The 13,246-nt window shown below is 41.2% G+C and overlaps 1 protein-coding gene across 1 annotated transcript in view; it reads left to right on the forward strand.

Moving 5' to 3' along the window:
- Positions 1-3,059, forward strand: part of LOC107287777 (zinc finger protein with KRAB and SCAN domains 7-like) — an 8,399-nt gene extending 5,340 nt beyond the window's left edge. Inside the window, exon 3 of the mRNA XM_015816322.2 lies at positions 2,095-3,059. Coding sequence (XP_015671808.2) covers positions 2,095-3,059 — 965 coding nt within the window. The remainder of the gene's footprint in view (positions 1-2,094) is intronic.
- Positions 3,060-13,246: the final 10,187 nt, after the last annotated feature.

Here is a 13,246-nt window from a genome sequence, read left to right on the forward strand (position 1 = left end):
TTCAAACTGAGCAAAATTTTCTCCCCTTTCTGCCAATATAATCTGAATATCAATCTTTGTTGTTTTTAACAATTGAAATGAGTCCAAGTAACTTTGTGTAAAATTGGTTTGCCTAATAGTTTCCACATTTAGTCCCAGTATAAATTCACAATTAAGTTGCTCTGACTCTTGAAATTGTATATCTTGATATATAAAAGCCCCTTACTTCCCATCTCTGAGTCTTGACACTAATGTCTAGCTTGATATTATAACAGGCTGAATTTGGATAAACTACACCAAATTATTGAAGATTATATAAAGCCAGGTTTAGCTCTTCATTTCCACACTTCAAAGGCTCATCAAACATAAACAATCATCTTGTCACACAACACATCATTCTGGTTTTTCATTCATTCTTTACTTCACTTCCCCAACATCTAAGCTAAGATAATAATTCCAAAGGTAGGAATGTCTCCTGTATGTATTGCCAGGAAACAAAATCTTTTTGTTTGATATAAATTATACAAACAGTTAAATTAGCTGTAAGATGAGGGCAGATGAGGGGGAAGATAAGGAACATTACTTATGCCCATTACAGAGCTATTACTACTAAGATCTTCACCCTTATTAAGGTCTGACCAATTTGGATGTTTTTCCCAAGAGATCACAATCTCTATTTATAGTTACTCCAAAAATAACTTTCACTTAGTTTGAAGCTGTAGTCCTCAGCAAAGTTTTGTTATCAGTCATGTAACTGTGTCCTCTTTGACAATCAATTTTAATACTCATGCTGCATTGGCACTTATGCACCGAGAAACTTACCTTGTCTACATCTTTCAGACGCTTAAAACAATCTTCAGAGATTGGCGAGTGATCTCTCTTATATGCAGAGTTATTTTTAATAGAACTTATGCCATCTAGGTGTTCCTGGGAATGAGTAGAAGCCAGGGTGATAGTTGGAGGAATTATATTTTGCTCTATGGCCATGGAGATATTACCGGAACTTAAAGGCAGAGTTGTGTCTGCTGAAGCTGTAAGATTCAAGTCTGCAATTTGGAGTAAATTAAGTTTTATTTAATGGTCCTAAAAAGAAAACTAGCTAATTTTGAAGTTAGTATACAAAAGAGCCAGTACCTGTCACAGACATCGCTGACTGACTGATGGTCCATGGTTTCTGTTGCCTTTCAGATATGGTAGGTTTTTGAAGGACATCAGATCTGTGGAAAGCAGCACTGGTTAAGAAATATTTATATTATAGTAGTAGTAGTAGTAGTAGTAGTAGTAGTAGTAGTAGTANCGGGGCTCCGGAGGAGTTCTCGCCTACATCGTCCATATAGGACGACTCGGGAACTCAACTCCTACCCCGGGCAGCTCACCTATCCCCTTATGCCCAGGGGAAAGGTATCAAGCCGTTTGACAGCTGATGCTGGCTGTCAAACCGGCTTTTACGCAAAACAGGCGGGAGGCAGCAAACAGCTGCGACCAGCGAAATCGCCCGCCACCGGAAGTCCCCCTTTTGCAACCTTCTGACAGACAAGCAAAGTCATCTGGGAAGCCAGATTCACTTAACAACCATGTTACTCACTTAACAACTGCAGTGATTCACTTAGCTGTGGAAAGAAAGGTCAAAAAATGGGCAGAATTCGCTTAACAACTGCCTTACTTAGCAACAGAAATTTTGGCCTACATTGTGGTCGTAAGTTGAGGACCTATAATTGACTTTACAAGAACCATCATTCAATACCATATCATCATCAGTATCAGATGCTATGGGAAGTTTCATTCCTTTAAGAGATCTTTCTAGAATGATGTGGTTGGACACTATGGAAGGCAAAATCCTGGTCTAACGTAAGATTTATTTGTTTGTTACATTTAAGAATCGCCCATCCCACTCACAGAGGGGCTCTGGGTGGTGTATAATAAAATATTAAAAGCATAAATCTATATCTATATAAATAAAAATGTAAATGTTCGTTTGTTCAAAATCTTAAATCTCCGAAAGTTTTTGTGCACTCGGTCTCTAAAAGGTTCGCCAACACTGATCTATGAGATGCCTACCTCCTTCTTAGCCATGATCTGTGGAGCTGCATTGTGACCACCTTTCTCCCCTTACAGGTGCCAATCTAGTTAGCAGAACTGAGGAGCTGGAACAGCCTCATCTGAAGTCCAAGGAAGAGGGGAGTGTGGCAGTCCATCCAGTCTCAAGGGGAACCCAAAGGAAAGAGAAAAGTCACATCTGTATCGAATGTGGCAAAAGCTTCACTCGCCCCTCAGATCTGGCAAAACATCTTAACGTTCACACAGGCGAAAGACCGTACCTTTGTGTCGAGTGTGGGAAAAGCTTTAGCCAGCTTTCCCATCTCACAAGACATCAGAAAATCCACACAGGAGAGAAGCCTCACATCTGTTCCGAGTGTGGAGATACCTTCAGTCAACGGGCGTATCTTGTCAGCCATCAAAGGAGTCACTCAGGAGAGCAGCCATACCACTGTTCCTATTGCCAGAAATGCTTCAGCCACCAGTCTGCTCTGAAGATCCACGAGAGGAACCACATGGGCCAGAAGCCCTATGCCTGCACTGACTGTGGGAAACGCTTTGTGTCCTCCTCTTCTCTCACTACACACAGAAGGATCCACACAGGAGAAAAGCCTCACGCCTGTGGGGTGTGTGGGAAAAGGTTCATCCAACACTCCAACCTGGTCTCGCACCAGCGAACACACTCGGGGGAGAAGCCATTTTCCTGTAAGGTGTGCAGCAGGAAGTTTGCCTACCCTTCAGATCTTACCCGGCACCAAAAAATCCACACAGGAGAGAAACCCTACGCCTGTGATGAGTGTGACAGAAGATTCACCAGGCTGTCTGATCTCATTACACACCAACGTATCCATACAGGAGAAAAACCGTACCGCTGCCTTGAGTGTGGGAGAAGATTCAGACAGAGGGGTGTGCTGGTGAAACATCAGAGGTGCCATTCAAAAGAATATCCAAAAGGAAGTGAGGCCCTCCAGCCCACTGAGTCTCAAGCTAAAAGTCCATTCAAAACTCATGAGATCAAACTGGAGAAAGAACTGGAAGACTAGGAGGAACTTAGCTTGATTCTCTCTCCCACTCCCAGATGTTTATCACTCTTATACTGCTGCTTATAGAGGGATGAATCATTCTGTAGGATAAAGAGTCAACTCCTTTTTTTATTCCTCTACTACTGACTAAAAAGTGGACATGAAGGTCGATGATGATATACTAATGAAAGCTCATCATGCTCTCTGTTTGTGTTTTTATAAACAACACTCCAAAAAGAGAAGAGGCATTTATAGATGGAATTGTAATTTTAGGAAAGAAAAGGCAGGAAGAGTAATCTTGCCTTTTCCTTTATTATAGGGCTGGTTTTCCTTTATCTGCAAACAGTAATCTTTTGAAGTAGCTGAAATAATGCAGATGACTCTGCGTGCAGCAGTTGGATAAATCTTTTCCAAGTAATGATGAACTGTCCTTTGCTAACCAGGTAAAAGAGGAATAGCTCTCTTTTCAGAAAGAATAGCTTCCAAACAATTCAGATGAGACAGAAACTGAACACACCTGGTATGTTCAAGGCCTGGTTAGGATAATGGTTGACTTTACTCTTTATGATGATTTAAATGCAGTTATTCTCTGCCTAGGAAATATCAGGCAGAGACTGGAAAAGCAGACAGATCATCATAAGATTAGCAGGCATCAGACAATATACAGGATTACTGTTGGAATAATGGTATGAGCTGGTAATCTTCCTAGATTGGCAATGATGATAGCTCTGTCAGCTTCTACTGCTTTATATTAAAACCCAACCAGCTGTCAATCCATCTGCGATACTAGATGTCATCCTCTCATTTCTGTCCTAGCTCACCTCCAGTAGAATTTGAAGGATAAGGATGTGATAAGGATAAACTTTTTTCATGTTGGGCCTTTGGCACCATCTAGCTTAAATGGCCACATATCTCGTAAGAGGTCAGAAAGGGCAACTTTCCCAGCTTGTGACTAGTAATTCTTGAAAGGAGTTAGCAGAATTTATGGTTGGGGCTTTTGTAATCATGTCACTAATTCTAGTATGACTTCTGAGTTACACTACCTAAAGTTTTATTCTGAGATTCATTTTTATAAATTATGGCAAGCAGACAACTCCCAAAAGTATGGAACGTCATTGTTCCGTGCTTGCGTGTAGACTGACTGATGTGATCTAGGTAACAAACATACCTTCCAATTATAATATTAAAGAAGGAAAAGTCATGGACGAAGCTCTGGAATGCAGATGGAGATGTGAGCAAAAGGAGAAAAATGTAAATGTGGTTCGTGCATTGTGGGGACTTGTAGCAAATGAGCTCACTTTTTATTGGCTGCTGCTACTTTTATTTTATTGAGACCTGGCCTTAGATATAGACAGACAAACTTAACTTACTCAATTGTATCTATTAAAGGTTCTGGAACTGTAGGAGGCAAAATAGATAGCAATTCTTTATCTCAGTGGCTGATGTCCCACTTCTGTTTTCTGACCAGCATCACCATTTAAATAGAAATAAATTGAATACAAAATTGGTAAACTTAGGGTTAATACCTTCCTAAGGGAAGAAATAATAGTTTCTGAGAATGCTCTATTGGTGATGATAAAGTGATACCTGTTCCAAAAGTGTAAGACATATTTTAGAACGAAAAAATCTTTGATACGAATTCAGAAAAGCCCTACTTACAACTTTAGGTAGGACTGTGCGTAAGATTCTGAAGTGGTCAAGAATTTAGCCTGTTGAAGAGGTTATATTTAATATTAACACTGTGTTAAGGAGGTTATTAATGTTCATAATTGTGAAGATAGAATTTACTTATATGCTGGTAGAATTCCAGAAGCAAGACATGCTTATCTAGAGCCAGGTGCTCAGTCATTAAGTGTTTGGACACTTTAATAACTTTTTCTCTCCTCCAGAAATGAACTAACATGATGGCAAGGTATCACATTCAGCAGACTTCCGATGCACAAGTCACATACTTTTAGAAGATGCCTAACATAGAGGCCAAAATACTGGCAGTCTGACATTATTTTAATAAACAGAACTATGATCCTATATATTATTAGTCCTCTTTTTCCTAAACGTTGAGTTTGGAAAGGTAAACAACAAGGCAGTTGTAAATATTTCTTCCTTATTTTGCTTCTGCCACTTCAACCTAGCAATTAATTTTAGATTCCCAAGATAAATACACAGTTTAAAAATAAACAGCAAAAAATGATAGTTGCCCAGCCAACTTTATAACAACAGGAAAGCCATCAGAGATGGCTGTTCTTTGCCTCCACCATCTATGCTCATGTGCTCTAATATAGTTTCTCCTATACAAATAGTTGGCTGGCTGAATGTTATGTGGTTGTGCATCTAGTCTAATAGGATCAGGGTAGGGTAAGCATGATCTGCAAACAGTCTATCCTAAAAAAAATGACCTTAATTCAGAGGACTAATTAACTTTAGCCCCAAACAGTCCAAGATCATGCAAACTACTTATCACTGTATCTTCATTTTTCCCACTCCCAAGGCTAAGATGACAGAGGCCCAATTTCTATTTTATCCTATGGAGAGGCAGGAAGCTGGATTGGTGGAAGTGACAAACAGCATCCTAATCTCCTTTGTGGCAGCTAAAATTAAAAATGGGTGACCATGTGACTGACTTGGCCTCCTGTGTGATGTGTTGTTGGTATACAAAGGCAAATCAGTGACTGGAAGAAAGAGTTATATTCTTCATATTATCTGAACAGGATTCATGTTTAGTGTGCCACCAAAACTAGGTATAATCAGGGTACTTACAAAGTTGGCACGCAGAGGACAATTTAGCACCTTCCCTTTCAGTTTAAAAGGGTGTATTTCCAATTCTTGTATGGGTACAGGGAGAAGTACATGTAGTCTGCTGAAGGAACTACATTCTGAATCAATGCTTTGCTAAGAGGACAATGCTGTACAATTCTCAGGGGTCAACATATCGAAGAGGTGACTCAAATAATTTAAGATGGAGACGAGATAAGTCCCTGACATTTTAATTAGTTATTTTTTTAACTTTTCATGAAGAATAAAAAAAAAATTACATACACTTATAAGGATCCTTGGGGGGAAAATGGGTGCTTTGATTCCATCATAATAGGTCCCAGTTCCACTGGGTGATGGATAGGCTAAGAAATACATGGTTGAGACCCAGTGGTGTAAGCAAGGTACAATAGTATATCTTTTCATATTTTATTCAGACCGTAATGTCTTCCCAACTCAGAATGTTAGTTTACCAGATTTTTGTGATAGGTAGGGAAGCTGCCATACAGCAGGGAGGCTGGTACAGCAGCAGCACCCCTACTTGATCCCTTGAACCCAACCTAAGAAAGAGGGTCTCACCGCCAGACACCTGTGGGGCCATGTCCCTGAAGGCTGCCAGAGATTATCTGATAACAGTAGCCACACTCCCTCCCCGGACTGTGGTCTAGGCTGGTGCCATGCTCGATAACCTCCTGGGAACATTTCTGAAAGAGGATCACCTCCCTCTGGGCCCAGCCAGGTCTTTAGGGTTCATCTTTATTCCTGGGGGTGGAGGTATAGCAGTGGTGGCAAACCTATGGCACGCGTGCCAGAGGCGGCACTCGGAGCCCTCTCTGTGGGCACGCACGCCGTCGCCCCAGCCCCTCCTCCCCCCGCAGCCCCCTCCTCACCAGCAGCCCCCCTGGAGGAGAGTCACCCCCGGATGCAGCACACACGGAGCAGTGCAGGCAAGGATATAGCCAGGCAGTGGGGACAAGACTCCGCCTTTGCACTCCATAGTGTGCAGATGCTGCTGCAGGGGGTGGGCGGAGGGCATGGCTGCTATGGCACTGCAAGGCTACCTGGGCGATCTGCTGTGGCAGGCCATGGAGGCGGTGCGTGGCCCTGCGGGTGGGCGGGGTGGGGGTGGGCAGGGGCGGAGCAGGCAGGATGGGAGGCGGAGCGGGGGCAGGGGGTGGGTTTTGGGCATTCGGTCTCTAAAAGGTTCGCCATCACTGGGGTATAGCCTTCATGCAGGTCTCCAGTGCCTTCAAAATCATGCTGTCTAATGGCAAAACAGCCTATTTTCTGGAATGTAGAATTAAAAAAAAAAAAAGGATGAGAACAAGCATGGAAAAGTCTCTGGGAGGCTAATCATAGCCATGTCCGCCCTCAGATCTCTCCACCAAATTCCCTAAATCAATTTTAAAAGTCACATTGGAAGCAGTTCACCTCCTACTCCCTTTCTTCCTAAGCCACAAGGGGAAAAAAAGCCCAACATTGGTTTTGCCTTCTGGGGATATTACCAGAAAGCATAGCTGGCTCAGGAATTCTGGGAGTTGTTGAAGTCCACAAGTCATAAAAGAGCCAAGGTTGCCTATCCCTGCTGTAGACCAACAGTTGGTCAGGTGAGCAAGATGGTGTTCTTGCCAAAAGAGAACCCTTGGTTTATATTTTATCTTTGTTTCCGTGCAGCCATGGAAAACAGTCAATCCTTGGATATATATCAGTGGTGGCGAACCTATGGCACGCGTGCCAGAGGCGGCATTCAGAGCCCTCTGTGTGGGCACGCGTGCCGTTGTCCCAGCCCCTCACCAGCAGCCCCCCCGGAGAATCACCCCCGGGCACGGCCCACGCGGAGCAGCGCAGCCAAGAACATGGCATCCAGGCAGCAGGGACAAGACTCCGCCTTTGCGCCCCGACGCTCGCAGATGCTGCTGCTGGGTGTGGGTGGAGGGCATGGCTGCCATGGCGCTACAGGGCTGCCTGGGCGATCTGTGGTGGGCCATGGCGGTGGTGGGTAGCCTTGTTAGTGGGCGGGAGCGGAGCAGGGGTGGAGCAGGGGCAGGCGGCAGAGCAGGTGGGTGGGCTGGGGGCAGGGCGTTTTTTGGGCACTTGGTCTCTAAAAGGTTCACCATCACTGATATATACGGTAGATGTTTAGCATTCAGCTTATTCTTCCCAAGCAAAAAAGCTGCCTTCTTTAAAGGGCTACTCTGTTGATCTCTTTACAAGCAAGAGAATCACAGCAAATTTCCTTCTGATTTGCTCTTCTGCTCACCTATTGGCAGGAATGAGGGACCCCGTGCAAGGTATTAACATGGCACTGAATTAGGATGTTGATCTAAAACTGAAGAGCCAGCACAAGTATTAATAATATTAGTTAAGGACAGCCAGGAACCAGACTGTTAAATTACTCATGTTTATTTATAACAGACCTTCAGCCAGTACAGTACAAAACTTAACAGTAGTATAATCTCCATTACACAAATATGTACTTACAATATATTACAAATACAAAAAAGCTTTTGCAGTAAGAGGTTTTTCTTTTATTTAAAAGCAAGTTTAACCCCACCAAAAAAAAAAAAGGAGGGGGAAGAGCGCCACACCAGCAAACCCAATAACAATATACAAATGAAAGCTTGTTAGAAACAAGTGAAGAATATTGTAGCGGGTTGGGGATATTGCACATCTTTTTTTGTTCTTCATACATCTGGTTAAAAAATATATATATTTACACAAGTTAAAGAGACCTGGAGTTTTACAAAATTCCTACATTTGTTTTTTTTAGGCTCTTCATACAGGTGAAAGCAAAAAATAAAAAGGAACACTGATTTCTTAGAAATTTCAGAGCTTTTGTTTCTCTAAAAACAAACCTGTTTTCATTTTCACAAAAGGGGGCAAGCAGGAGGTAATATGTAAAGTCCGAAGCAGGATTCTTGTTCCCTGAAGCAGGGCTGAGAGAGATTAGTACCATTCCACAGTGCAGTAGACAGAGTTCACAAATGATGTTCTGAACATCTTCATTTAGATCTAGAACTGTCTTAATATTTCCCCTTAAACAAAAATAAATAAAATTGGCTCCTGCATAGAGTGGTCCTATTCCCACTAGAAACGGGAAGCAGAGCAATTCTGAATGTGGACTTTGTATGGAGGCACAAAGGATAGATTTTAAAAAACCCAGTAAAAATGACACTTTAGGTGCTTTATCAGTGTGGCAATGAAGTGAGGCCAAGCACCCAAGGGCCATCTTTGGCTTTCAAGAAGTCAGTTTCCAACTATCTAAGCTTTTCTTTCTTTCTTGTCAAAATTTCATACCTATTTCAGAAACAGTACATAAATAAAGAAAACTTCGTAAGTGTATTTTCTTCTCAACGCCATCTTCCAAGAAGCCGATAAATGCTTTCTCTAATTGACAAATATATTCAGATGGAAAGCACATCTGGTCAGCTGTTCAATATGTTTTACATTGCTTTGACAGAAAATTTAGTCTGCTGCATTGGGGGAACAAAGATATCTTTCCATAATTTTGTCTATTGAAATTAGAAGTAATTCGCATCTCACATGGAAACTATCAGGGCACTGATAATAAAGTTCAGACATCAAGGAGACATCTCAGCAAAAGTCACACTCCTAGCATCTTTAACCCAAATTTAATTTTCTATCTGTTGAAACAGTATTTATCTTGCTTCATACAAGCACATTCAGTTCAGTATGTGGAAAGAAAACAAATATAAACCTTGCTGTTTGATTTCCAGTTTTGCTTAAAATATTGATCACATAAACGTAATTAGTTGGCATCCATTCTTTGCAGAACTGGATAATTTTGGAATTTGGTTATAGGGTTTTGTAACTACTAATTCATGTGTGTATGTTTGCTTTTCATTAAAGACAATATAATGCTCTCCAGCTAAAGTAAATGGATTTTATCCCAGTCCTCTGGAGTACATACACCATACTAGAAGCCCAGGAATCTCAAGTACCTAGAGAGAAGTGCTATTTGTCTGATCCCACCAGGGGTAAATGCTATCTATATAACTGGGGAGTTACTATACATGCCCTATTTAGATCTAGATTCACATGAGAAAAGAAACATGCATACAACTGAGTTTAGGGACTGCTCTCTTTATTATTATTATTATATAGGCCTATCTGCACCTTCCCTTTTTTCAGAGGTCTACTTCCATTGTGAGCACCTGGATGATAAACATCTGGACTTTCTTCAGATGCACAGTTACATGAACAGGCTATACTGCCAGAATTAACTTTTTTTAGGGAAAAAGTTATCACCAGAGGAATCTAACATTCTTAGACAATTATTTGAGTAGCTCAATTCTTTCCCAAGGACAAATATTTGGATAACTTGCTCTGAAAGAGGTGCAAATGTGTGTGTGTGTGGTGTGCATATGTATCCATGACACCCACACCCATACATCTCCATACTCACAAAATGGGCAATAAATACAGTGGAGGGGTGGGTTGTTGGGAATATTGGAAATCAGCTTAGAAGCTTTACTATATCCAATAAATACGTCTTTGATGTCCAATGTTTTGCTTTTACAGAACTTCTCATAAGTTTGCCCAGGATGTTAACAGTAATTATGAAAAAAACCCTAAAGATATGTTCTCTCTGATATTTTGGAGCACAGCCCAAATACTATGAGTAACACCTGAATTCAATTATAATCTTATCAAACTCTGTTAAATTTAAAAAAAAAGTCTTCGTGGTTTTAAAGTAAGTGGTGAAGGAATCTCACCCTTCAGAGCAAGATAATATTAAACATTCAAATTACAAGGTGTAAAAGCTGGTTCTGGTGACTTTTTCCATTCAAGGAGAGCTCCCATAATTCCCTCTAGGATTTCATTCACACAAAACACTCTAATGAGCATTGAAATCATGGAGATTATTACAGGGAAAACTATGTCACATGAAATAACTATTTAGATTAACAGTCACAAAGAAATGTTGAATTACTTCAAATGTACATCAATAGAAGACATGAGTACATCAACAGGAGAAAAAAAATCCTTGACCTTAGGGCCAAGTAGAACTAAAGGAGCCAGAAGTATGATTCTACTAGGAAAAATACCCCATAAGAACTGGACTTTCAAACTCCCTTAACAATTTGGCAAAGTGTCTCAGCATGTTTTATTTGTATTGCACAGTATAATCAGAATGACAAAAATTGTAGTAGTTCACTTCTCTTGCTGAAGCTAAAACATACTTTGCTGGGACCAGCTCAAAATGCCTCCCAAGCCTCTAAGATGCCATTCCTATGCTGAATGTGAGAAAGAGGAAAGCTGAAGGGGAAAAGTGATATTGTACCAGAAAAAGTCAAAAATTTTAAACACGGCAGAACAGTGGGATCAGGGTACTGTATTTAAAGAAAAGTTCCACTCCCATCTCCTTGGCCAATTCTCCAAAACATCTCATTCAATCAGGCCTTTCCAGTTAGATAAACTGGCCTGGCCTGTTTATTTATTGTTTTTAAAAAAAGCTCAGCTCTGTATTTCACATTACAAAAGCAATAAAGAAGGGAAATGAACAAAATGTTGCAGCTTGAGGTTTGCTTTTTAAGTAGAAAAAGAACTGCCTTTGGTTTATCCTGCAAGGAAGCAATTCCCTGGGCTGCTGCTGAGTAAATGCAATAAGGGATTTATCTAAACCAAAAGCACTCCCCTTTTTGTCACATCCACTACCCAGCTAAGACTAGAGAGACTATTTTAATCATATACCCCTTTCCGTCAGATGAGATGTTTCCAACAGATAAAGATGGAGCAAGCTCCGGAAAAAGGTAAGCTTCAAGTTTTATTGGCTCAGCATATAACCCTTCTAATTTGGTGATTACCCTCTTAAAAAACAATTATCAACAAGATTTCCACTCAGACTGGGGAGGTGGAAATGACTGCATAATACCGACAAGTGGTGTTTTATCTCTTGCCTACAGCCTATTATCAGCAGCAATCTGCAACCAATTACAGAATGGAGGTTTTTTTTTGCCCTTGATAATGATCAAAGTTTTTAAGACACAAAAGCACACATAATAAAGTGTCCTTGCAGGGCCCTTGCTGCAGAAATCTAATGATCCCCTCTGACACCCTGGGCCATGTACCTGTGAACAAACAGGACTTGTCACTATGCAGATCTTGCTTTGTTTCTTTTGCTTTTTCAGCAAAATCAGTTTAGAAGTTGTTGCCTTTGATCTGGAAAAAAGATTTCTCTTTAAGAAAACTGAAACTCTCACTGCAAACCTTAGGTCCCCTAAGTTTGGGATGAGCAGTGTGATCTATTCCATGGATATAGAGAACTTTCACCACAAGGCTGCTACTCTCAGATCTTGCTCATGCTTTCTGGACACAGACCCATAAGGCTTATAACTGATTGACACAAACAAGGACAGCTAAACTGACCTGGAAACTAAGTCCAGTTCCAACTCCTCAGCAATAACTGATGCTGGGAATCTGAATGAGGTGTAAGTTAGGCACTGGAACAGAGACACTGGCAGTTTACTCCTCATTCCTTTGGCTCTAATAGATGTAAAGAAATTCCTAAGCTGACTCCAGCAATCATTGCTAGCATCATTCTTACCTCCCAATGAAAATACCTCCATCTTACAAATCAATTCCTACTCAGCAAAGCCAGGCTCATCAATGCTGTCTAAAGAACCTGCACATTGGGAGAGAAAAGTTAAAAGACATGCACTCACCTAGGAGGCTTACCTCTTCCAAAGCTTGGATGGGCAATCTTTGAGTCTCCAAATGTTGCCGTACTCCAACTCCCATTAATCCTAGCCGGCTCAGACGGTACTGAGACATGATGGGCCTTGTAAAAGTTACATTTTGCCTACCCTGTTTCTACAGTCTTTAGCAATCATTATTCTTTTAAGTGCTAACCACGGAAGCGCAAAGAAAATCAGCTCAGACAACCTTATCTGGAGAGAAGACAAGACATCCCAGACTCTTTAGAAGCGTCATAGATTTTTAACCAGATGTTAAGATTCCTTCACTGCATCCTGGAAACAGCGTTTGTTTCCCCAATGCTGGTTCTCGGTCCAATGTGGAAAGGCAGCATTCTTCCTATACAAAGTGCTCATCATCTTCCTTGAAACACTGTAGCTCCTTCATCAACACCAGATGCAAAATTCACTATACCTTCTGGGCCCCAACAGAGGAAATAATACAAGTCAGTTCAAAGCTAAGTAGATGCACAGAGGTATTAAGTTCTGGGACCTTAGCGTTCCTAGCGTGATACTTTTATACGCTCCATTTCACAGCCACCCTTAAAAAGGAGATATATACGGTTCATCTGAACAGTAATATACCTCAGGCAGTGGCTTTCCTAGCCCCTTAAAAGGGGGAAGCTCTATAATGTGTTTAGCACCTGATCTGAGGTTCTTAATACCTAACATGGTAGCTTTACAGAAATATGGGAACTGAAACCAAAAAATGTCCAAACGGAAGAAGAAGAGACCTTAACC

Source organism: Protobothrops mucrosquamatus, unplaced genomic scaffold (assembly GCF_001527695.2).
Source record: "Protobothrops mucrosquamatus isolate PMUCROS unplaced genomic scaffold, P.Mucros_1.0 scaffold423, whole genome shotgun sequence".
In the NCBI taxonomy this organism is placed as follows: domain Eukaryota; kingdom Metazoa; phylum Chordata; class Lepidosauria; order Squamata; family Viperidae; genus Protobothrops; species Protobothrops mucrosquamatus.